This window comes from Nothobranchius furzeri, chromosome 16, assembly GCF_043380555.1.
Source record: "Nothobranchius furzeri strain GRZ-AD chromosome 16, NfurGRZ-RIMD1, whole genome shotgun sequence".
In the NCBI taxonomy this organism is placed as follows: domain Eukaryota; kingdom Metazoa; phylum Chordata; class Actinopteri; order Cyprinodontiformes; family Nothobranchiidae; genus Nothobranchius; species Nothobranchius furzeri.
In genome coordinates, this window is record NC_091756.1 from 51,465,045 (window position 1) to 51,489,617 (window position 24,573).

Genomic DNA, 24,573 nt, shown 5'->3' on the forward strand with positions numbered 1-24,573 from the left:
CAACGTGCAGATGCAGTACGTAGGTACCTTTGTGAACCACAGGAAGTCCTGCATAAGGGAGCTGCTGTAGGAGTCATCCACCTCCACAATAGGGATCTGATCCTCGGCCGTCACCAGTAAACTGTCTCTATGGTAGAACACAGCAGCCAGGTAGATCCCCCTGCAACAGCATGGTACCAAATCAGAACCAAACCCCTCTCAGAGTCTTTCATCAGGGTTTTACACACACCTGCTGATTCAATGCAAAGGAACAGGTACAACAAATGATCAGATTTACTCCTCAAACCCAAAACAAACCTTTTCAGCGTCTTTACAAACTTGTTGGAGGAGTTGAAGAGATGTTTGAGGCTTCTGGAGACCGACTGCTTCCTGCTGGGATTCTGCAGCTTTGATGTTTCTGCAGAAATGTAAGAAGCAGGAAGCTAGATTTAATGCCAGGTTCTGACTGGACACGAATGTGGAATCCTGAATCAGTTCAACTCAGAGAAACTGAGAATGTTCCGTTAAATTTCATCTCCTGTACTTGGTCAGTGAGTCAAGTTTTGGCTTAACGTTATCGCTTTCATTTCCTTTATCTTCTCGACATGCTTCTGTCCTCCAGTCCCTCCCTCCATTGTTCCCTCACTCATTTAAAATGGTTCCCCTCCATCAATGGTTCCCATGAAGATCTCTCTCTCACTCGCTCGCTCGCACGCACGCACGCACGCACGCACGCACGCACACACGCACACACGCACACACGCACACACACACACACACACACACACACACACACACACACACAAGTTATGTGACCTTCGAATCCTAGTTCTGGCCTCAAAATTAAGTATTTGACAGAGAACCAACATCTACAACCAGGGAGGACTGCACATAAATTCTGTTCAGGTGTGCCCAGAACCGCTCACCTCCACAGCAGTAGTGAGTGTGCGTGGCCCGGACCTGCTGCAGCAGACGCTCCATGGCCTCGATGTGGCCCCGCCTCCTGGGTTCACGCCCGTCACTCTCTCTCCAGTCTGGAACAATAATGAGAACTACAACTTATTTTTGTTGATGTGGCTCAGTGTGTGACAAATGCAAATGAATAAATCATGCTATTTAAAACAAGGAAATAATGATATCATGTTTATTTTAAATAGCAAGTCACCCCAAATCAACTTTTGTTTGCTGCCAACCTATATAAACGAGTGTCTAATAGTGCTGTCGACATGTGTGGACATTATTTTGGTATTTCAGTGCATCTTCTTTAAAAGGGCTGTATCATGCTGCTTTACACATTCCAGAGCAACAATAGGCACAGTATATGAGAAAAATACTACTGTTGGCAGCATTGACAGGGATCCTGTCCCTCTTGCAGACAAAAATGCATTTTTGGGTTCTAGTCATTATTTAAAGTGAGAAAGAAATTGCTTCTTCACAACTGTGGATGTTTAACTCCTAGCTACAGCAAGAGGGTTGGCATTAGTGTATACACTCTAGGATAGGAGGGGTATGGATGGGGAGGAGCGGGGCATGATGACACAACCATGCCCCATCAAGCCCTTGCAATAACTTAGATCTGAAGGGAAGAAGCAACTGAGACAGAAAAATGCATGTGTGGTGCCAAAACCGTTTTGAGGGTGTTTTACATGAGGAAATAACAAAAAGTATCAAAAGCTCCAAAAAGTGGATGTCTTTAAAGTGATAATGTGTATTTTTTCTGGGGATAGAGGGCAGCACATACCTAAATCGTTGCAAGCAAGCATTATTTTTGTGTTCGAGTAAGACCTTATCAACGGATGCCCATTAGGGTAAAAAATCTCAGGGAGTGCAACCTCTCCCTTTCATCACTGGCAACTAGTGATGAGGTAAATGTGTAAACCAACAATGTTCATAAATGGTGAAAGATTTGTAACAGATTTTACAAATCAGTAAATTTCTTTTGTCCTCACGGGCTCCCGTAGAAGGAAACTGGGTGTCTATGGCATTACTTAGAGACTTAGAACCACTCCCATGTATTTTATATGTGATTTTCAAGGTTATATTGCTGCAAAATATTTTTCAACTGAGCATCATTTAATTTATTTTTAACAACACTTTCATAGATATTTCCAGAGATTAATGGTACAAACCACACATTGTCACTTTAAAACATGAATATTATGCCTAAATCTGTCAGTGTGACACCATCTTCAAGTTAAAAGTCTGCACTGCATAAGAATTAGAATCAACTGTTGCTATTCTATTGTATTGGCTAAGCGGTGATTTCCTACGTTAGCCAGTATTTCTGATGTGGCTGCTCTGCACTGCACTGAAGGCGAGTCTCAGCCATGCCTCTGGCTGGCACGACCAATCACGAGTCAACACAAAATGATACAGCTCAAGACCGCCCAGCTCCTCCATTAAACTTTCCTCCCTTCCATCTGTCCTCCGTTGAAGGAGGTGGAGATAAATTCTCCAGGCAAGGAAGCCTGCTGTTGTTTGTCTGAATGGTGTGTGTGTGTGTGTGTGTGTGTGTGTGTGTGTGTGTCTGCTTGTTAGTGAGGGGTGTCTGCTGGCAAAGGGGTGTGCTGTCAGCCAATGCCTCTTGGTCTGCCAGGAAATCAAACCAGAGGTGTGGGTGGAGTAAGACTCTGGTGGGGGGTGACTTGCTCTTTAAACTCAGTCAGATATCAAAGTACGTAAAAAAAATGAATCCACAAAAAAGAAGTTTCAAAACATCTAAACGATTTCCTTCAGACAGACCAACAGCAGTTGCAGCGTTATTTCTTGTGTCTGTTAAGGAAAAACAACTGGTTACAGACAATAAGGAACAACAGGTTAAAACCAACAACCTCCTTTTGTTCCTCTTTGTTGGAGGATTTAATGTCTGCCTTGAGGGACATTTTAAAGCAGAACTTCCTTGAGAACAAATCCACCAATGATCTGATCATGACCTTGGTCCCAACCTGAGAACAGACAATCGATCGACACGTCTGAGAGGAAAATATGTTGCTGGAATCCGAGAACTCATTAATTCAGACCTCTGAGTCGTGTTTTCACTCTGCTTATTTAAAACACACGCCCACACACACGCTGTCCTCTGCTGCCGACGAACACACACACACACACGCACACACACAATGCAGAAACACTCACAGCTCAAGGCTGAACACTGAAAGAAAGGAGTCGTGACGGAGAGCTGAAACCGATGTTCCACCCTGAGGACCTCACAACAGAACACAATGCACGCCTGATGCTCCACATTCACGCATAACTCAGCCCATAAACCTGGTTCAGAACAAAAACTAATCAGTGTGAGAGAAACCAGGTATCACCTGAACAGGGATCAGGACTGAGAATAAACTAACATTAGAACCTGGTAACAGATTCTGTTTCAAGAAAGATGCCAAATTTAAAACAAAGATTAAACCTCTACAATTATATGGGTCGAAATAATTGAATTTTTTTTTTCAGCCTTAAACATGAATACCAGAGTGCTGGTTGCGTAACAGAACCATGAACTTACTAGATGGAACTGCAGATGGAGGGAGGGAGGACGTGGGCGGACCCCAACCCTTCATGTTATATGCCGACACTCGGACGTAGTAAAGCCGACCCTGAAACACAAGAATCATCAGAGAACAGAACTGGGTCCAAGTTCAGCAGAATGAATCCCGAACCTGCAGTGGAAGGTTTTAGAATATGTCACGGTCTGTTACCTGTTTAAACCACAGAAGAAGAATCAGATCAGAATCACAAACATCATTTTGATTAGTGAGATTATCTTATTTTGAATCTCAGACTGGCTCGCTGGACTCGTTCGGTGCAATGTTTAGTTAGATGTGTGATTATTGCTTTGTAGTTTATTCAGACCGAAAGTAAATTATCTGAAAAAATAAAACATTAAAAACCCTGCAACACTTGAAAAGAAGGGTTTTAACATTAGTAGTGCGTCATGTGAAACCACATAAGTGATGGATGGATGGTGAGCAATCAGAACCAGACCAGAATCTGACAGTAAAACATATTTTGAAAAACCTAATGAAATAGTTCTTTTAATCACTAAGTGTCGGATTTAACCAGACCTGATTTTTGTGTGTACATAATCTAACTGAGTCCACCTGATCCAGTAAAACACCGAGTGCAAACGGGTGGCCTGCAGCAGATGTTACTGGAATTTTTTTCTTTGGGAGAACATTTACTACACCTCTGCGCTCCATTACTTCAACCTCCATTAAAGTGGAGGCAAACAGAGATAATGTGAATGAGTGTGTGAGGAGGGGGATGCTGCCGTTACCGTGGAGAGGCCGCTGATGGTGCACTTGAGGCTCTGCAGATTATCCAGCACCATCTCACCAGCAAGCAGAGAGAAATCCTTCAGGCAGCTCCACTCGACTACACACGCACGCACACACACACACACGCACGCACGCACACGCGAACACGCACGCACACACACACACGCATGCGCGCACACACACGCACGCACGCACGCGCGCGCACGCACACACGCGCACGCACACACACACACACACACACACACACACACACACACACACACACACACACACACAGTTAATCACGCTGCAGCAAACAGCTTCTCTTTTCATTACAGATCAATAGTTCCTCCTGAGGTGATGAAATCATTATTAACCTTATAAGCATTTTGGCCTGTGGAGCACTAACTGTCACTTCCTGTCTCCGATACGCTCTGATAGCAAATATCAGCTCCAATACATAAACGGATATGTCTCACGGCACCACACATGTTTTAGCCTATGAGACTTTCTCACTGTCCCTAGACATAAAGCAAAAACATGTCAAATGGGTAATTCACATCGACAACAAGTTTCAAAAGCTGCAGTATTTTCTAGAACTCAGGGTTTGTATGGCCTTCTGCTGTTTGCTGCACAGACGGGGAAAACTAGATCGCAGAGATCAGTTAGAATAGAGAATAGTCTATTAGTTTCAAAAGAAATTAAAACTTTTCATACTGTAGTTTTTCTTTAAATTTTATTAACTTAATTTAACATTTTTGTCATATTCGAGTTTACCAAATGATGAATAAATCTAAATTAAAGCCATTAAGATCGAGCGTTGGTTAATATAGACAGCAGTTTTAAATTCTACCTCATCATTGAAATAAACCTGCCTGAGAAATAAGGTTAAGGGGATACCTAAAAGGTATCGGTGTTTGTAAGATTTACAAATATTTAGCTGAATAAAGTTCTAATAAACAACACCACAACCCAGTCTGCATGTGGATGGGGATTACTAGTCAGCAGAACGTTTGATTGAACCATCTGTGTTAATATGAACATTAAAGGTATTGAGGGGTGTGTCTGTGACCTGTGTGAACCTGTTTGTGTTCACCTCTGTACTTGGTCACCACAGTGGAGTTGAGACTCTGTGGCTCCTGGAAGGTGACAGTCAGTGTGGTGCTGCTGCTCACGCTCAGACGGACCATTGCTGGGGCCTCTGGAGGTCCTGAGCAGAGACACAGAGATACGTCAGTCACAGGTAGACATCCAGGTAAGAAGGCTCATTGTTCATTGTTTCAAAGTTATTGTGGCAGTTTTTAAAAAACAACTCTCTTAGCTTCCACCATAGGTTAAACCTGGGATGCACACTAAGGTCTATTGCATTTCTTCTATCATTTCACTTTGACATCAAGCGCAACAATTTCCAATTAGACGGACGTTCAAAGCTTATGTGTTTAAGTGTGCAGTAAAAGTGTTCGGTCAACAAATATTTTCAATCCCACGCTCACCCCACCATCCTCCTCATTCCAGTCACCTGCCTGCACAGGTGAAATTGACATCTCACACAAAAGGTGACACACTCCCTCACTGAGCGTGCCAATCAAGATTGCACACATCACTGAAGTAAAAGCCTTACTTATTTGGTTCCTACAAGAGTCAAATCTGCTTCTCTTCTCAAACGTGTCAAGGTGTGAGGTGTGTGTGAAATTTTTGAAGAGAACTAAACCAAGTGAGAAATCTCCTTGAGTGAGTAGAAACCTCAACATGTTTCTGAATGTGAAGAATCTGAAACATCAAAGGCCCAAATCGTTGGCTGTTATTGTGTTATAGGTGAGCCCCTCTGATGATATTGTTGCGTCGACTCACGTGCGTGCTGGAAGCCTGTCTTCATACGTTTGTACAGCTTGCTCCTCCACTCCCAGGTCCTCAGCTGTTTGTCCTTGTGGCAGGCTTCGAGCGAGAGGCCATCCCTCTGAGCCTGAGCTGCCAGGTCTGCCGCTCGATGCTCCGCCTCCACCACCAGAGCACTCAGGTGAGCTTCCCGACTCTCCACGCTTACAACTGCAACAAAATCCCAAGTTATTGCCCGAGTAGTGGAAACAAAGTGATGCTCTGTTACATATTCATCTGCAGGAGTTTAACTTTGTGTTCAAACTGTTCAGAGATGTAGACGAATCAGAACGGATTCACCACCAGCCACAATATTGTGGATATACCGTAACCTGGGACAAACTTTTATTTTATTATTTTATTTTGTTTTGTAATTGTTGAAATTTTAGAATTTCAACCACAAGAAGTTGATGTACCAATATACAAATTATGCGTTCAGGCCATGTGGTAATTTATCATCTTCAGTAAATAAAATGAACTGGTTTTGTGGAAATAACCTACATTTTGTTACCTCATTTATGCAAGGCAGGAAGAGAAAAGCAAACATCAACGTCTTTGCTGATGATGTTCTTGTTTATCCTCAAGCTAAACAAACCCTCCAATCTTCCACAAGAAAATACCTTTTAGACACATCACTAAACTCTCTCAGGGGTGTCAAAAGAGCAGCTTGTGGGCCAGATGTGGCCCTTTGGGTGAAGACGATCTTTTATATAGCGCCTCTCAAGATAAAAATCATGAGGCGCTTCACAATAAAAGATTTAAGTATAAAAGGATTTTAAAAATGATTGAAAATAAGTTTGAGGTGAAAAGAAAAAAATGTAAGGGAGAGAGAAAATGAATAGGAAAGAACGAAATCAGTGGATCCCGTGAAAGGCGGAGTAAGAGGGTGGTGATGAAGATCATGCCAAAGCCAGCTTGAACAGGTGAGCTTTCAGCTGCTTTTTAAAGGAGACCACTGAGTCCACTGATCTCAGGCTCAGGGAGAGAGAGTTCCAGAGTCTGGGGGCCACAGCAGCAGATGATCTGTAACCTTTGGTCTTTAGCCTGGTGCTGCACAACCAGTAGGCTTTGATCACTGGACCTCAGGGACCTGCTGGGGGAGACTGAGAAGATCACCAATGTATGATGGTGCTTGTCCATGTAAGGCCCTAAAGTGTCTCTGTGTGTCTCTCTGGACAGAAATTCCAAAATGGTGTCCTACAACATAGGCTGTTGATGCAGACAGCTCTTTACTACGGTGCAATAAAAATGCAGGTAAATGTCTATTTTAATTAATTTTTATTCATTTTGTATTTTAAAGTACAATCTAAAGTAAATGCCTTATGTAGGTATTTGTAATGTTTGATTCAATTTTCTTGGTAAATTGATCCACAAACCCTCACTGACTTTTACTAAAAAGCACTCGTGAGCACCATGCCTGAAACCTGAACAAAGAAAGAGCGACTCAGATTCTGTTCTTAATGAACTCAAACGTTATACCGAGAAAAGAAAAAAACAATCCAGCCATCAAATCCAGGAATGTAACGCTTTTCTTTTATTAGTGTTATATTTGTACATAAGGTACTTCTTAGCCACCAATGCAAAGAATGTGCTGAAACACAGATGCTACTGCCAGTGACTAGAAACCCCCAGAGGGAGGTGACCAGGAGGCATTTTGATCAGGTACCTGTACCACATAACCTGACTTTTCCACGAGGAGCAGCAGCAGCAGCTCAACTCTGAGCTCCTCTTGTATAATGGAGCTCCTCACCTTATCTCCAATCTGAGTGTTCCACCAGCAACAGCAGATGTTTGTAAACCTGAAGGCTTCATTTACAGCCCAACATCAGCTAGTAGCTAGTTAAAAAGTCTGCTGTGTGTGAGAAGCAGCTAAAAACACCACTGTCATTCTGCCTCTATCGTAGCAAGGGCCCTGTGAGTGATCACATGGCCAGCAGATCAACACGCAGACGACTGAAGACTTAAATGAAACCTCAGTGTGAGTTAGAATTAAACCATCACCTTCATGTCTGAGCATTTATTCAGGTTTTCTGAAACATCTCTGTTTCCTCGCTCGTTTCATTGTTGATGCTCAGGTGAAGTGCTGGATGCGAATCAGGATTAGGATGACATTTAGAATCAGGTTGTTTCTTTCTGCAGTAGATTAATTTGCCCTTTTTTGCTTTCACACCTTTCGGTCTCCATCACTGACACACTTTTAAAATATGGTAAAAGGATTGTAAATATGTCGCTGGAAGAATCTCAAAGCAATGTCACACCTGCATTTTAAGAATAATGTTACCTTTTAAAGCTACTGTCTTCTCCAGTACCTCGGAGTAGACCTATATGACCTGAGGAAGTGGAGGTATGTGATCCCTCTATAGTTGGAATCTTAACGCTTTGATCCCATTCATAGAGCCTCATCTGTGGCTCCCCAGGCATGACTCTTGATGTCCACACAGTGTTGCAGATGCATGTCAGCCAACACAATCCTACAACATTCATGCCTTTGATAATGTGTAGATCCATACTGGGTTTGAGTTTTTAACGTAGTCATGATCTGGTTGATTAATCCCCAGTTCTAAAGGCTCTGGTTCCTCATGGAAACGTGTTGGTGGGATTGAGGAGCTTCTCAAATTATGCCCTCCACTGCTCAACTATATACTCAATTATCAACAACTCCACATCCCCTTTGTAAACGGTGGGAGTTACTGACCTTTGAGGCTCCAGATGGTTGACCAGAAACTTTGGGGCTGCATGTAATCGTAAACCAAATGTCTCCAGTGCCTGAGGTAACTGTAGTAACTGCCACTGACCCTCTGGTACCCATCTGCTGCTTTTGAAGACCCAAAGATCAGCCATGCTCAGCAATGATGCATTTACATCGGGGTCAACCCTGTCTAGCTCTGGTAGGGTAATTGTGTTTACATCTGGGTTATCTATTTTATCGAACCTGCTCCCCGGCAGCCATTTGGGTGCTGAGGCAACCATCCACACCCACTAAAGACTGATTGGCTGGCTGAAGTTCACCCCTACCTACAAGTGGGAGCCTCTGATTGTCGAGTAAAATCAGCCAGTGGTGGTTTCCAGCACGTACGATTCATTATCAAATCGGATGCAGTGAGGTAAACATCTTCTGTGACTGCAGCTCGGACCGACCGTGGGAGCATGAGGACTAACTGTCTGCTGTGAGAGGAGCCCACAGCAGCACCACTGTTCAGTGAGACAGTGGGAAGCTGTGTGCTTCATGTCAGAGTCCCCAAAAGCGACATTGCTCACCCTTACTTTTATTTACTAACTTGTGGCGCTTAGGAAGGACGCCACGGGATTTCCCGCACCACTTTCGACCCGCCCACATGCCTGGAGACACCCTGAGTAGGATGTGTTAACAAAAGGTGGCCACACAGGGACGGGCTGGCCCAACCAAGACCAGACCGGCCCTGACCGAGATGTAAAAGGGGCTTATGTCTCCTTATTAACCTCCAGGGCTCTATTCTGGCCATTTGTGGGCACTTCACTTTTTGACCATTTAGCTTTGTTATTGCAAATAGAATGAAATTTCACAAACTTCAGGAGTTTTTTTTCAGATTCAACTATTAACATATATCAGTAGCACAATGCATAAACCAAATTCTTCCTCTTGACCTTTATCATGGTCATTTTTAGCCACGCTGAAAGGATAGTGGTATCGAACACGACATGATGTCTACCCTAACCTTTGATGTCCCTCAGGAATTGCTGCCACAGCTGGCTCCAGCAAACTTGCAGTTGTGGCTTGCAGAACAATGCCCACTCAGATCCATTGTTCTGCACTGTTCCCTCTACATTTGGGCCTACCAGGTCTGCATAATGTCTTTTCCAAAAATGTGAACCAACACACCACCAGGTGATGACCAGTTCACAGCTCTGCTTTTTTCTGCACAACAGTGTCAAACACATACAGCTGTAGGTTCGATGCTACAATGCCAATCATTAGCCTACAACTTAAGCTGCCCCAGAACCAAGTGAGCAAAGAGCATCATCAAGTGCAATCATATGGGCCATTCCCATCTGTACCGGGTCGGCCCGGGCCGGGTAGCCCCAGTCGGCCCCAGCCTGTCCCGTTTGATTCCACACATCCTTGTCTTAAGCCCATGTAGGCTGATTCTACCCACCAATCAGAGGCTTGCTCTAATGGAAGGTGTGAATTTGCTGTCAACAGTGGGTGTGTCGGCCCTGGTCGGCCTGAAGCAGACTCCCTCGAGAAGAGGGCTGAGAATGAGCCTTGGTTGGCCCGGAAAAAGACCAGGCCACCCAGATATGTAAACAACCTACGCTACCCGGCCCGGGCCGACCCGGTACAGATGGGAATGGCCCAATAGTGTGCATGATGGCCAAACAGCAACTTGCACTGAAGTCTCAGCAAAAATATACTTGGGTTTAGATTGGTTGGGAGGTTCTTCCTTAACACACTCATCTAGATCACACTATCATTGCCCATATTGACTTTGAAGTCATCTAATAGAACTTTGGAGTCTCCAGGTGTGGTGCCATCTAACACTTATGATAGAGCTCCAAATACAACGGGTAGTGTGCGGTGCTATTGGGCTGTTGGCCAACCTGAAGGTACAGGGAAGATACCTTTTGGTAAACCACGTACATGTGTTAAAAAAGAGGGTTAACAAGAAGTGACATTCTTTCTCTTACTTGGAGCAATTACAGTAAAGAAGAGAGTCCCAGCAATCCCAAAGACTTGAGTTTCAGAGCAAACTGTTTTTGATGAGATGAGTCCAAGTAATCCCTTTCCTCATCACAGTACTGTACTTTGTTTTCCCAAATACCAGTTTTCTTGTTAACTCCGAGAAACACACGCTCATCTGGTAACTGTTTCATGGGACCTGTAACAGACGCAAACACACTGGGAGTGGTGCTAGGCCCCAGCTGGCTGATTTACTGGACACTTGAGGAATGACACAAACGGGACTGTGCACCCCAATCAGGGTAAAACAGCAGCACTGTTAGCTCTGTGTTTGTTTAGAGGGATGGGGTTATCCCACTGCACCAAGAACGATGCATGGCCCTGGGGGCTTATATGCCCCCCTCCCTTCCAGCACAATAAATCACTTGGCTGTAATGGCTTCTGCATTACACGCGTCACTGGGAAAGTTAAACTATTAAATGACAAACCTTGTTAAAGCAGTTTGAAGTCGTGTGTGTGGCGGGGTCAAACAGGCGGTCCTGCTTACAGTGTAGAGGCCTCCAGCTCCACTGCACACATGCGCACAAACAAACCAAACTCTCCCGCCAGAACACCAGGAGTTCTGAGAAGTCTAAAGAATTCTGCAAACTTTCAGACTACGCAAAATCAAGCGTTGGTATACCAGAATACCAAATATATATTGTTTTTGGATCAGGGCTGGTTCTGGAATCAACAATTTGACTCAGTATCCTATTCATGGACCTATAGCTTCATACACCAGGATGGCTGGTGGAGATGATCAACAGATTCCTCAAAACAAAGAAGATGAGCATGTTTTCTCTTTATTTTTGATGGTTAGAGTCTTAAGTTTGAGTGGACCAATGGTGGTGGTGACAACATACTCACAGTGAGGACTCTCCTTCCCGCCAGCTTTCAGCAGCAGCTTAGCAATGGGAGAGTTGTTGGTCATGATGGCGATGTCAAGTGGTGTCAGGCCTTGGCTGTTTGGTGTGTTAAGGTCCAGCTCTTCAGCTGAGAACTGGTACAGGAGGATCTGCACGGTGTCCAGGTCCTGCTGTTCCACTGCCTCAAAGATGCACTCGCTGCCCTGCATCGTCTAAAAGCAGGAACAAAATCGATTATGTTTGTGTCAGAAAAGAGAAACTTTCCACCAACAGTCTGAAGAGATGAAATCTAAGAAGTTTTAATAAAACAAGAAACAACAAACATTCAAGGTTCATAATTTAGTGGTTTTGTCCACCAGATTTTTTTTTCTGATTTTAAATTTTGCAGTTTGAATGCAGCTTTTAAGCTAAACACTATTTGAATTTCAAAAGGCATTGAAGCTGTTAATGTTATGGCTGCTTTTCCACTCTGTCACAGTCCAGTTCCTGTTTCTCTGAAAAAAAAAACGTATCAAAAGACATTAGGAAGTGTACGCTCAAGCTTTTTCGAAATTTGAGAAACTCTTCAGTGACTAATTTTAAATAAATGCTAAGAAAACACTAACAAAAACAAAAGCTGATTTTAATGAAAGGAGAACTTTTGGAGTTAAATCTGCTGATGTCTGTGCTTGTTCTGCTGCTGGATGCTTCCAGTAACACGTTGGTCTCACACAGAGTGTTTTGGCCTATTATTCTGCGGCAGGATGAGTCCAGAAGATGTGTTGTTAACAGTCTGAACACTCCGAGTGTAAAATGTCAGTGTTGTATATGAAGAGCGGTGTATTGATCCTCTGCTTACTGCCTCCTCCGTCTGCATCCCCCTTTCATGTCTGCTGTTGTGGATGGTCTGTAAATGTCAGCAGACTGGCAGAGTGTTCTGGATGGCGTTCAACACCCACACACGCCTGACCTGCCACACACGATGAGTCCCAGAGACCAAATGTTTCACAGGGCATCAGGAAGGACATGATGATGGCAGCTTAGAAGAGAGACGAGCTGCTTTACAGACAACGAGCCAAAGTGCCGTTGAAAAATACCGTACAATCCTCGCTATGCACCGCTGATATGATCTGAGATCAGCTCAGAGAACTAGAGTGAGTGTTCATGATGAGATGACAAACAACCCAAGGCAATGGCTCACAGATTTAATTAAAGTTGTGACAAATGATAATTCACGCTCTGAAGAAATCACCTTTAACACAGTTACTGAAGCAGCAAACAAGAATTTTATTGATCCTTCAGTCTGAGAGCTGAGCAGCTCAACAGCCTTAAATGGCTTCCATGGAAAGTTCAAATGGCCTCTGAAAGTGGTCTAAAAGTCCAGAGCAAGTCAGAATAATGTTATGATAATGATAAATGACCCGTACTCGTATTGTGGCTTTCAGTGTCAGATGACTCCAAAGCACTCTACACCACAGTGCATCATTTACCCATTCACACATACTTTTACACAGTGGTGGTGATGAGCTACATCGTTGCCACAGCTGCCCTGGGGCGCACTGACAAAGGTAAGGCTGCTGAGTACAGGCGCTACCAGTCCTGACCCCCGGCGAGAGGGTGGTTGTGTTTCAAACCATCCCAGCGGGCCAGGGGAGCGGATATCTGGGTCGGATCCAGGGAGCAGCACCCCACTGTGACCTCCAGCAGGCAAGGTGGGTTAAGTGTCTTGCCCAAGGACATGACAACAACATTCTCTGCTGGGATCGATTCCACAACCCTCCAAATACTGGACAACCTGCTCTACCTTCTGGACTACCACTAACGCTGCCTCTTCCTCTACACCCGATTCCGAACGATGTTGAGTTACGAACCATGCCCAGATGAGTTCCATAGAAAATCTAAACGCTGTCCAAAATAGTTCTAATGATATCCTAAAGAGTTCTAAACAATGTTCAACCAGAATCTAAACAGTTTTCAATCGATTTCATTAATGTTCAAACAATGTCTAAACAAGGTCCAACTGAAAAACTCTGGCTTTTTCGCAGCTGATGTATGTTCATCATTAACACGGGGTCACTAATGCAACAATACATGTTTAACGTCTCTAAACAAAGATCTTCATAAGCAAAAAGAAACCTGATTAACTCACTGGGACAAAATTAAATTTACAGTTCTCTAAAGCTGTTATAACGAATCTACAAACAAGCTAGGTTTTGAACGCACTCAGAGATGGAACACGCACCCATCCCCTCAGGTGTTTTGCTTAAGACGATTCTGCCTGAACTGGAAAACTGCGATGCCAGACAAAACTAGAGTGCTAACCACCAGTTGCTGTTTTCTAGATCTAAACGTCTTTTGTTGTCCGTGGAGTTTTTCTTTTTGGGACTCTGCTAGTTTGTCCTAAAATTGATGTGGTAGCAGCCGGCTGTTCCTCCTTCTCTGATATTACTGAGCAGATAACCTCTCACATCAGCGGTGTTATGTTTCTAAATACGCGAGTGAGTAGTGTATGGAGGACCCAGAGAAGTGTGGTGGTTTGGCGAGACAGACAACTGGATGGTCCAAAAGTCACCGTTTTGTTCTGAATGTGTGATTGGTGGATGTTTTAGACAAACGCGAGGGAACTACTTTAATATCTTTTCTGTTATTTTATCTCCACAAAATATTTATAGCTATAATATGTTATAACATTGTTAAAAAGCATGGAAAAATGTTTTAAACTAATTTGTTTTCCAAAATTGTTATAGCAGCTTTAATGAGTAAAGCTATAAAGTATGTTTTACCCTTTTTAAACATGAGTGAATCAGTGAAATATTAATTCAAATTTTGAGAAGACGGGTCTTCAACAAATGAAAAGGACAGCAACTTTATCCAAATAGAAACTCCCCCTGGTGGCTGGCTTCAGTACACCATCTCCATGTAAACTACACTTGTCTGACTAAAACAAATATACATTCACTGTCCACTTTATTGGGTACACCTTGCTAGTATCAGGTTGGACCCCCTTTTGCTTTCAGAGCTGCCTTAATTCTTCATGGCATAAATTCAACAAAGTACTGGAAAACATTCCTGAGATTTAGGGCCAAATTGACATTAGAGGTGTGAATCTTCACTTATCTCCCGATTCGATTTACGATTATTGGGTCAACGATTCAATTTGATTCGATATCCCGATGCATCACGATTATTTCAGATTAATTTGTCTTCATCGATAAATAGAAGATGTCAGATAATAACTTTTTATTTTGATTTTTTGATTTTTTTTAAATCAAAAACATCATTGACACACCCTGCCAAAAGCTCTCCATTCACAACAGGTTAGGACAAAACATTTAAGAAGATTTAATAGAGTAAAAACATCTGTTTCCTCATTCAGCACCACGCCTCAGGCTGAGAAAAACACGCTTTGCAAAAACTCACAACATCTGAAAAAATACTGAAAACCTACAGGACACATAATGCAATAATAAAATACATAATGGGTTCATATGAGTGTTTAATGCCTCTGAGCAGCTTCAGAGTCAAATATTTATGCCGCAGTTCAAGGGTGTCAGAAATAACACCAAATGAAATGTTTGACTTAGTTTGTTATTTTATTTGAACCCAGTGGTCTCATATATGAAATGTTGGAGAATGAATTAAGTTCTGTTTGATGCAGAAAATAATAAAACATAAAACAAATTCTACACTTCCAATAATATTTAAGATGCGTGTTTTTTTTCTTTCTGAAAATAACACCAGCAGAAGGCTGTGGGCTGGATTAGGATTAAATTACCCAGCAGATAGTCCTTCACTAACCAGCTAACTACAAACTTCTCCGCTAACCTGTCCTCACCATGTAACCCTCATGTCCATGCTGTCTTTGGAGGAGCAGACAGGAAGCAAGACCTCCTGTAACCTAATGTAACAGAATGAAATGACAGTTTTTTTTCAAATTCATTACACTAAAATGAACCAAAGCTTCCTCCCAGCTTATCTTTAAGCTGAATTTAACATCAGTTTATCATCATGAAACAAAAGAATCAAGTGGAACAAAAACTTCTATCTTCTATTTCTCTCTCCTTTTAACTTCTCCGTGTCCCTCAATAAAAGAGACAGATGATTATGCTGCTGCCGCTATTACTGACCCCGCCCTCTCCCCAAGACCGGATCTCCTGACAATCACAACACTCGGTCTGACTTAGCGCTTCCAGGAGAAACAATAATGAAATTATGAAAATAATAATGCGTGTTTGGAGGAGCGTCCTCCGATCCTCTCTCTTGTGTGAGCAGACAGTGTCTCTCTCTCTTTCTCTCAGGCCCTGTCCACACGTAGCCGGGGATCTGCCAAAACGTAGATATTTTCCTACGTTTTGGCCTGTCATCCACACGAAAACTGAGTTTTTTCACACGAAAACGGATCTTTTTAAAAACTCCGGCCAAAGTGAAGATCTGCGTTTTCTCCGTTTTGGGTGTCTGCGTGTGGACAGACAAAACCGGAGTTTTAAGGTCCGCAACGTCACTTTCCGCGACAAAAAAATGCTGACATCACGTGTGCGACCTGTGTTTACACTAGCCGGCATCTTGGAAGCCTTCAGAGCTGCGCTCTGTCACTACCCGATCCATCAATTGTCCAAGCGCTTTCTGCTTGTTTGTTTTTGCAAGCGGAATTACCGCTCCTTGCGGAAGTCCACAGACGAAGGACGAGGTTAAGAATGGGGGAAGTACTGCCGCCTACAGGTCTGGCATGTCCTTAACAACGTATTTATCCGGGTACGTGTGGACAGAGTTTGTTTTTAAAACGCGGTGGTGTGGATGCAAGTTTTTGGAGGGGCGGATATTCGTTTTTAAAAAACCCCGGCTACGTGTGGACTAGGCCTCAGTCGCTGTGTGAGTGAGTGGAGCGGGCCGCGTGACAACCCGGTCAATTAACATAATTCACGGCCCAAATCCAACAGAACCTGTCGGGCTGATTCGGTTCCGGTTTGGTCTCAGGTTACAACACCAGCGCTCAGCCCTGCACTACCACATTAAGGCTAAACAATACTTGGTAAATGTGGAGGACACTCACTCTGACAGCTTTGGATGCTGCGCTGGTGCCGCCGTTAAAAAAACAAAACTACATTCCACTATAATCAATTATGGTGAACTCTTCTACGATGCAGAATCGTTTATGTCCGCATCCTGAAGCATCGATTATTTGACTATTTTCCTCAGCTCTAATTGACATCACAGCATCGCGCAGTTGCTGCAGATTTGTTGGCTATGACTTGAATCTTCTGTTCCACCACATCCCAAAGGTGCTCTATTGGATTGAGATCTGGTGACCGTGGAGGCCATTTGAGTACAGTGAACTCATCGTCATGCTTAAGAAACCAGTCTGAGATGATTCGAGCTTTATGACATGGAGCATTTTCCTGCTGGAAGTAGCCATCAGAAGATCGTCAGCAACAATACTCAGCTAGGCTGTGGTGTTGCAACGGTGATCAATTACTGTAGTACTAAGGGGCCCGAAGTGTGCCTAAAAATGTCCCCCACATCATTACACCACCACCACCACCAGCAGCCTGAACTGTGGCTACAAGGCAGGATGGAGCCATGCTTTCATGTTGTTGATGCCAAATTCTGACCCTACCATCTGAATGTTGCAGCAGAAATTGAGACTCATCAGACCAGGCAACATTTTCCCAATCTTCTGTTGTCCAATTTAGATGAGTCTGTGGGAATTGTAGTCTCAGTTTCCTGTTCTTAGCTGACAGGAGTGGCACCCAGTCTGGTCTTCTGCTGTTGTAGCTCATCTGCCTCAAGGTTCGACATGTTGTGCATTCAGAGATGCTCTTCTGCATACCTTGGTTGTAACGGGTGGTTATTTGAGTTATTGTTACTTTTCTATCAGCTCAAACACCTGTCTGGCCGTTCTTCTCTGACCTTTGGCATCAACAAGACATCGTTGCCCACAGAACTGCCGCTTACTGGACGTTTTCTCTTTTTCGGACCTGTCTGTAAACCCTAGTGATGGTTGTGTCAATCAGAGAAGATCAGCACTTTCTGAATTACTCAGACCAGCCCGCCAGGCACCAACAATCATTCTACATTCAAAGTCAATTAAATCACATTTTTCCCCCTTTCTGAAGCTCGCTTTGAACTGCAGAGGATTGTCTTGACCATGTAAACATGCCTGAATGCATTGAGTTGCCACTAAGTGATTGGCTGATTAGTAAGTTGCGTTAACGAGCAGTTGGACAGGTGTACCCAATAAAGAGTGTACGTCAGATTGTTTCAGCTGTTGTTGACTCCCGTTGATTCATGAAGTCCTTATCTTGGTACTGTTTGTTCAAATACTCACGTTTCTAACAGACTCAGCGTTTAATTGGTTACTCAATGCTTGAAAACACCTGCTTGCACGCGAGTATAGATGGGCTCAGATACTGGTTCCAGCACCTTCACTTCCCTTTTTAATAACTATATACTGAGATGTGTTTTCTAGCTATGTGTTTAGTTGTTGGCTAGCGTGCTATGATCTGAACCATGAACTTTTATTTCTCACATTTTTATGATATTTTTAAATCTTTTTATGTTTGTTCTTGTGAAGGGCCTCATGATTTTTATCTTGAGAGGCGCTATTTAAAATATTGTTTTCTTTCTTTCTCACCGAGGCTTTTCGGAGGCGATCTGTTTTTCCAAAGAAGTAGGCATCTTCAAAGGAGGAGGTGCTTCCTCGTAGCTTCTCCGACAGGTTCCGGTAGAGACGCTTGGCAGCGCTGGGTGAGGCTGGCCCTCCAGGACATTTCCTGGTCTGGGACAGCTGCAGGTTTTGCATCTGTTGGGTCATACTGCCTGGGAAGCGTCTGGGAAGAAAGATGGAGAGAAGTTAAAAGTACTGATGTTTGTCAGCAACAGAAAAGGAGTGAGGGATGCACTCACATGCTTTCAGTTTGTGAAATTACAAAGTCAGTGAATAAAATTGGCAGTAACAGAAAAGTAAGGAGTTTGAAGATCTGTGTTCTGTATTTCTGTGTAAATATTTAACATAAATAACCAGTTAAGAAGAAATCAACGAAACCCAATGAAATAAAAAAGACAAAACAATACCATAATTAGAAAGCTGGCCTGAGGCGCAGATTCAAGTTAAAACTGGTGTTTTTATGACTTGCTGCAGTTAGTTTCAGTGATTAGAAACAAATAAACAAATGAACATGTTTGGAGTATGATGCTTCTCATTCCTGCTCTAAAGAAACACAGATTTAAAGTATTTTAATGAACCAGCCTGGACTCCCTCGTTGATACTAAAATTAAAGTTTTTATTTGCACCTCTTTGAGTTCTAATGGGTCGTTTAATCAGTGCTGGGTTTGTCATTGGGTCGTGCCACAAACTGCTGTTCTTATTTTCCTGCAGCTCCTTACACACTCATTATCCTGCGAACAGCAGCGAGCACAACAGCAGGAAACACACCTGCAGCGTCCCGAGACTCTCTGGCTTCACCTGATTGTTGAGCACGCAGCTCAGCACGACTCCGTGCTTTACTCTGCTGCAGCTGATTGCCTCTTATTCTGCTCTGTGTGTGAATGTTAGTCCCAACATTACAGTTCTAATGGCTCTGCAGTGGTTCTGCTTGGAAACAGATCCATATTAGCAAGGAGAATTATGAAACAAAGCTGCTAATAGCTCATTCTCAGTCTTCACACATTAACTCATCAGATGAAGATGAACCAATTATCTGTTCTGTCAGACCTGGAGTCAAACACATGTTCAGGTTTCTAAAGTTTGCATTTTTAGGTTATTTTGGTTTTTAGAGATAGCACACACTAAATATCCGCACAGTCATAAGAAAGATAGAAAAAAAGACATGGTAGCAGTTGAATGAGTTTATCCGAACAAAAGAAATCATCACAAAACATTATATAATCATATTTTGCTCAAAACAACCACTTTCCAGAATCAGTTTGTAAAGTCCTTCTGATGACCCAACAGAACATCTTTAGCAGAAGGAGCTCGATAGTCATCTTCAGTTTGACATCATCAGTCTCACACATGGTTCCGAGTGGGGCTGGGCAATATATCAAACTTTTTTCTTTATCAAAATTTCTGACTCTTAATGAGATAATTATTTCCATGTCAATACATCTAATAAAAAAATATGAAAATATGTTTGTAGGTTGGCAACGTTCATGCCACTAAGAAGCTGTATCATCTTGAGTCACGTAAAAATTGTGACTCACTGTAATACACGTGAGAGCCCCATCTAGTGGACAACTTTTATTTCAGTGCATACCTGTAGTTAGACCACACCATAGCACTGAGTCTGCTTTGATTAGGGTGCTAAATGACATTCTGGTGGCATCTGACTCTGGGTCTAGGGTAGTGCTGCTCCAGCTAGACCTTTCAGCGGCTTTTGATACGGTCGATCACCATATTTTACTGGATCGGCTTGGGTCTTGGGTTGGGGTGACGGGGTGGCGCATAAATGTTTCCGCTCCTACCTATCAAACCGTTCCATCTCTGTACAGATTGGTGACTGTGCATCCTCCTGTCTTTCACTGCCTTGGGGGGTGCCACAAGGTTCTGTTCTTGGGCCATTGCCGTTTTCTATCTACCTTCTGCCTCTGGGCAATATCCTGAATCAGCATGGCCTGAGCCATCACATTTACGCTGATGACTGTCAACTATACGTAGAAATGGATGAGAAGAATGCGGGCTCGAAATTGGTTGCATGTTTAGATGACGTGAAGGGCTTGCTGGCACCCAACTTCTTAAAGTTAAACAAAAAGAAGTCTGAGTTTATTGTTCTTGACCCCCGCAACCACCATGGCTCTCACCCTGTTTGTGACCTTTTAACCCTCAACCCCAAACACTGTGTGACAAGTCTCGGGGTCCAGCTGGATGCTGGACTCACAATGGCTCCACAGATAAACTCTGTAGTGAGGTCTTGCTTTTATCAGCTTCACCGCCTTACTCGCCTCAGACGAATCCTGAAACGGAGGCATTTGGAGTCAGTCATCCATGCCTTCATTACCTCTCGCTTGGACTACGCAAACGCCCTCCTCGTTGGTGTTCTGGTATCCGCCCTGAATCGGCTGCAGGTCGTCCAGAACGCTGCTGCCAGGTTCTTGATGAGTACACACCGACGTAGCCATATTACCCCTGTCCTGGAACATCTTCACTGGCTCCCTGTCATTTTTAGAGTGCAGTTTAAGTTACTGACCTTTGTATTTAAAGCTCTCAATGACCTGGCACCTCCCTATCTCTCTGACCTGCTCACTCCATATGTGCCCACGTGCACATTGAGGTCAGCTGACCTTTTGCTGCTCTGCACGCCGCGGATGCGATTCAAATCGCGGGGTGAATGAGCATTTGTCCATGCTGCCCCAAAGCTATGGAACTCATTGCCCATTGGAGTTAGGCAGGCTCCATCTCTGGCGGTTTATAAATCTCATTTAAAGACCCACTTTTACGCTTAGGCTTTTAGACAGTGACTCGTTTTAGTGTTTTATTGTTTTAGCCTGTATTGCACTTTGGACAGCTCCCATGCTGCGTTTAAAATGTGCTATATAAATAAACTACGCTATGCTATGCTATCGTCCATTTATCATTATCGAGCCCCAAAAACAATTAGGCAAACAGTAGATGTGTTTAACACTACTTCAGTAACTAAGCTGATATGTTATAAATATTAAAACACGAGTTAATCCTTATTTTTTTCCTTGTAGAAATGAGTTTATCCGCATGGATGAAAACTCTTCTTAAACCTGTGCTACTGATGCTTCTTGATAAAACATGTCACTAATAAAAAAAATACATCATAACAGAAGGAATGACAGTAGAAGTGTTCTTGTACCAAGACAATCCACAAGGGATTGATTCTTCACAAAAACAATAAAAAATCTCTTTAAATCTTCTGCTTGAGTCCATGAGTCAAGTCTAGAGTCTTTAGGGTGAGTACAAGTCAAATCACGAGTCTTTTGTTTGGCCATTTAAGATCAACTTGAGCCCAAGTCAACTCAAGTCTTGATCTCTGGGTTCTGGTCTAGACTTGCAGATGGCTTACAGTTGCTCTGAAAACCTACAGCTGAGTGATGGAGCTTATGGTTTTGTTTTATGACCTGGTTTGTTGGCATCAAAGGCGGAGCCTGGAAGTAAAATTAAAAGTAATGTCTTTGGAGGTGAAACAAAGAGCTAAAGCCAGAGCGAACATTGACACGTCCTACACTAGTTTGAGGGAGCTAAAAGGAGGGTACAAAATCACGGACTGGTGTTGACCTTGTTGCTACTGGACTTGTAAGTAATAATATTTTCTGTTCAACAGTGTAGAACATTTTACTTTGTGGATTATGTTAGTATTAGTTGGCTCACATTAAATTTAGCTCGTTGTTAGCGTTAGCTACAGCAGGCGGCAGCAGGGTTGTTTACGACTGTTGTAATTATGCATTCAACCAGTACAGGGAGGAGCAGGAAACTACTCTGTGTTAAACAGTTTTTAATTATTGAACTTTTTTATTTCGATTGCCTTTTTGACAGTTTGTGTTTTTTTATATTTGTTTAAATTTACACTGAACTAAAATATAAACGCAACACTTTTGTTTTTGCTCCCATTTCTCATAAGATGGACTTAAAGGTCTAAAATTCATTCCAGATACACAATATCACCATTTCTCTCAAACATTGTTCACAAATCAGTCTAAATGTGTGATAGTGAGCACCTGTGCTTTGCTGAGATAATCCATCCCACCTCTCAGGTGTGCCACATCAAGATGCTGATCTGACATCATGAGTAGTGCACAGGTGTACCTTAGACTGCCCACAATAAAAGGCCACCCTGGAATGTGCAGTTTTTTGTTTTATTGGGGGTCTGGGGACTCAGAAACTGTCAGTATCTGGTGTGACCACCATTTGCCTCATGCAGTGCAACACTAGCCTAGTGAACTAGACCAAATTCTTGCTTTGCAAAGTTTGGTCTAGGCATGCTCCATTGGAACCTCCACAGCTCCTACCAGGACTCTGGCTAGCCAATCACAGCTCTCTAGAGGGGTTTCAAACACATAAAGAGCTGTGATTGGTCCATAATGGTGGGCCAATCATAGTGCTCTATCTGCTTAGTGAACAAATCACAGAGCTTTATCCGCTTTGTGGGCCAATCAGGACACTCTATATGCCTGTTGGGTGGGATGATGCAACAGAGTGAAACAAGAGTATGTGACATTCATTGTCCAGTGGAATGCGGAGATCATTTGAAAGACAACGGTAGAACCCGCCCCACAACCGAGAGCCGTCAATGGAGTGTGGCCAGACTAAAAAATACATTTATTTAGTCTGGCTTGCCAGGCTAGTGCAACGCATCTTCTTCGCATAGAGTTTATCAGATTGTCAATTGTAGCCTGTGGAATGTTAGTCCACTCCTCTTCAATGGCTGTACGAAGTTGTTGGATATTAGTGGGAACTGGTACACACTGTCATATACGCCGGTCAAGCACATCCCAAACATGCTCAATGGGTGACATGTCCGGTGAGTATGCTGGCCATGCAAGAACTGGGACATTTTCAGCTTCCAAGGATTGTGTACAGATCCTTGCAACATGGGGCCGTGCATTATCTTGCTGAAACATGAGGTGATGTTCATGATGTACGGCACAACAATGGGCCTCAGGATCTCATCACAGTATCTCTGTGCATTCAAAATGCCATCAATAAAATGCACCTGTGTTCTTCGTCCATAACAGATGCCTGCCCATACCATAACCCCACCACCACCATGGGCCACTCGATCCACAACATTGACATCAGCAAAGCGCTCACCCACACGACGCCACACACACTGTCTGCCATCTGCCCTGAACAATGTAAACCGAGATTCATCCGTGAAGAGAACACCTCTCCAACGTGCCAGACGCCATTGAATGTGAGCATTTGCCCACTCAAGTCTGTTACGGCGACGAGCTGGAGTCAGATCAAGACCCTGATGAGGACAACGAGCATGCAGTTGAGCTTCCCTGAGATGGTTTCTGACAGTTTGTGCAGAAATTTTTTGGTTATGCAAACCAATTGTTTCAGCAGCTTTCTGAATGGCTGGTCTCAGACGATCTTGGAGGTGAACCTGATGGATGTGGAGGTCCTGGGCTGGTATGGTTACACGTTGTCTGCGGTTGTGAGGCCGGCTGGATGTACTGCCATATTCTCTGAAATGCCTTTGGAGACGGCTTATCATAGAGAAATGAACATTCAATGCACGAGCAACAGATCTGGTTGACATTTCTGCTGTCAGCATGCCAATTGCACACTCCCTCAATGCTTGTGGCATCTGTGGCATTTTGCTGTGAGACAAAACTGCACATTCCAGGGTGGCCTTTTATTGTGGGCAGTCTAAGGTACACCTATGCACTACTCATGATGTCAGATCAGCTTCTTGATGTGGCACATCTGTGAGGTGGGATGGATTATCTCAGCAAAGCACAAGTGCTCACTATCACACATTTAGACTGATTTGTGAACAATGTTTGAGTGAAATGATGATATTGTGTATCTGGAATGAATTTTAGATCTTGAAGTCCATCTCATGAAAAATGGGAGCAAAAACAAAAGTGTTAACGTTGATATTTTTGTTCAGTGTATTTTTAGGTTTTTCTTATTTTTGTCACCTTATCATGTGACTGCTGTTTCCTTATTTTGTTTACAACACTTTGGTCTTAATGGTGTTTAAAGTGATATATAAATAAATGTGGTGTGGTGTGACAGACAGACAACATTATAATGTACTCTCAACATTCTGTTGCAGCGATTTGCACATCGTGATCTCGGTTTGAAGGACTTTGCTGTGATTTCTGACGAAACTTTATTTTTGATTTTAAGTGGGAAACTGGCAGTTGGGTCTCCTGCTGACTCTGTTTCTAACATGACTTTAATGTTTCACCAGTGATTGGCTCAGTACTTTCTGCGAATATTACAAGCAGT

General features: G+C 43.2%; 1 protein-coding gene across 2 annotated transcripts in view; it reads right to left on the reverse strand.

The window, feature by feature from the left end:
* The window catches only part of ankfn1a (ankyrin repeat and fibronectin type III domain containing 1a), a 103,711-nt gene that overhangs the window by 11,968 nt on the left and 67,170 nt on the right, over window positions 1–24,573 (reverse strand). For both annotated transcript variants that reach the window (XM_015962088.3, XM_054749432.2), the window contains 9 exons: window positions 18,283–18,478; window positions 11,674–11,884; window positions 6,087–6,281; window positions 5,332–5,445; window positions 4,256–4,353; window positions 3,485–3,575; window positions 906–1,013; window positions 298–397; window positions 28–160 (listed from right to left, as the gene is read on the reverse strand). In XM_015962088.3, coding sequence (XP_015817574.3) covers window positions 28–160; window positions 298–397; window positions 906–1,013; window positions 3,485–3,575; window positions 4,256–4,353; window positions 5,332–5,445; window positions 6,087–6,281; window positions 11,674–11,884; window positions 18,283–18,478 — 1,246 coding nt within the window. The remainder of the gene's footprint in view (window positions 1–27; window positions 161–297; window positions 398–905; window positions 1,014–3,484; window positions 3,576–4,255; window positions 4,354–5,331; window positions 5,446–6,086; window positions 6,282–11,673; window positions 11,885–18,282; window positions 18,479–24,573) is intronic.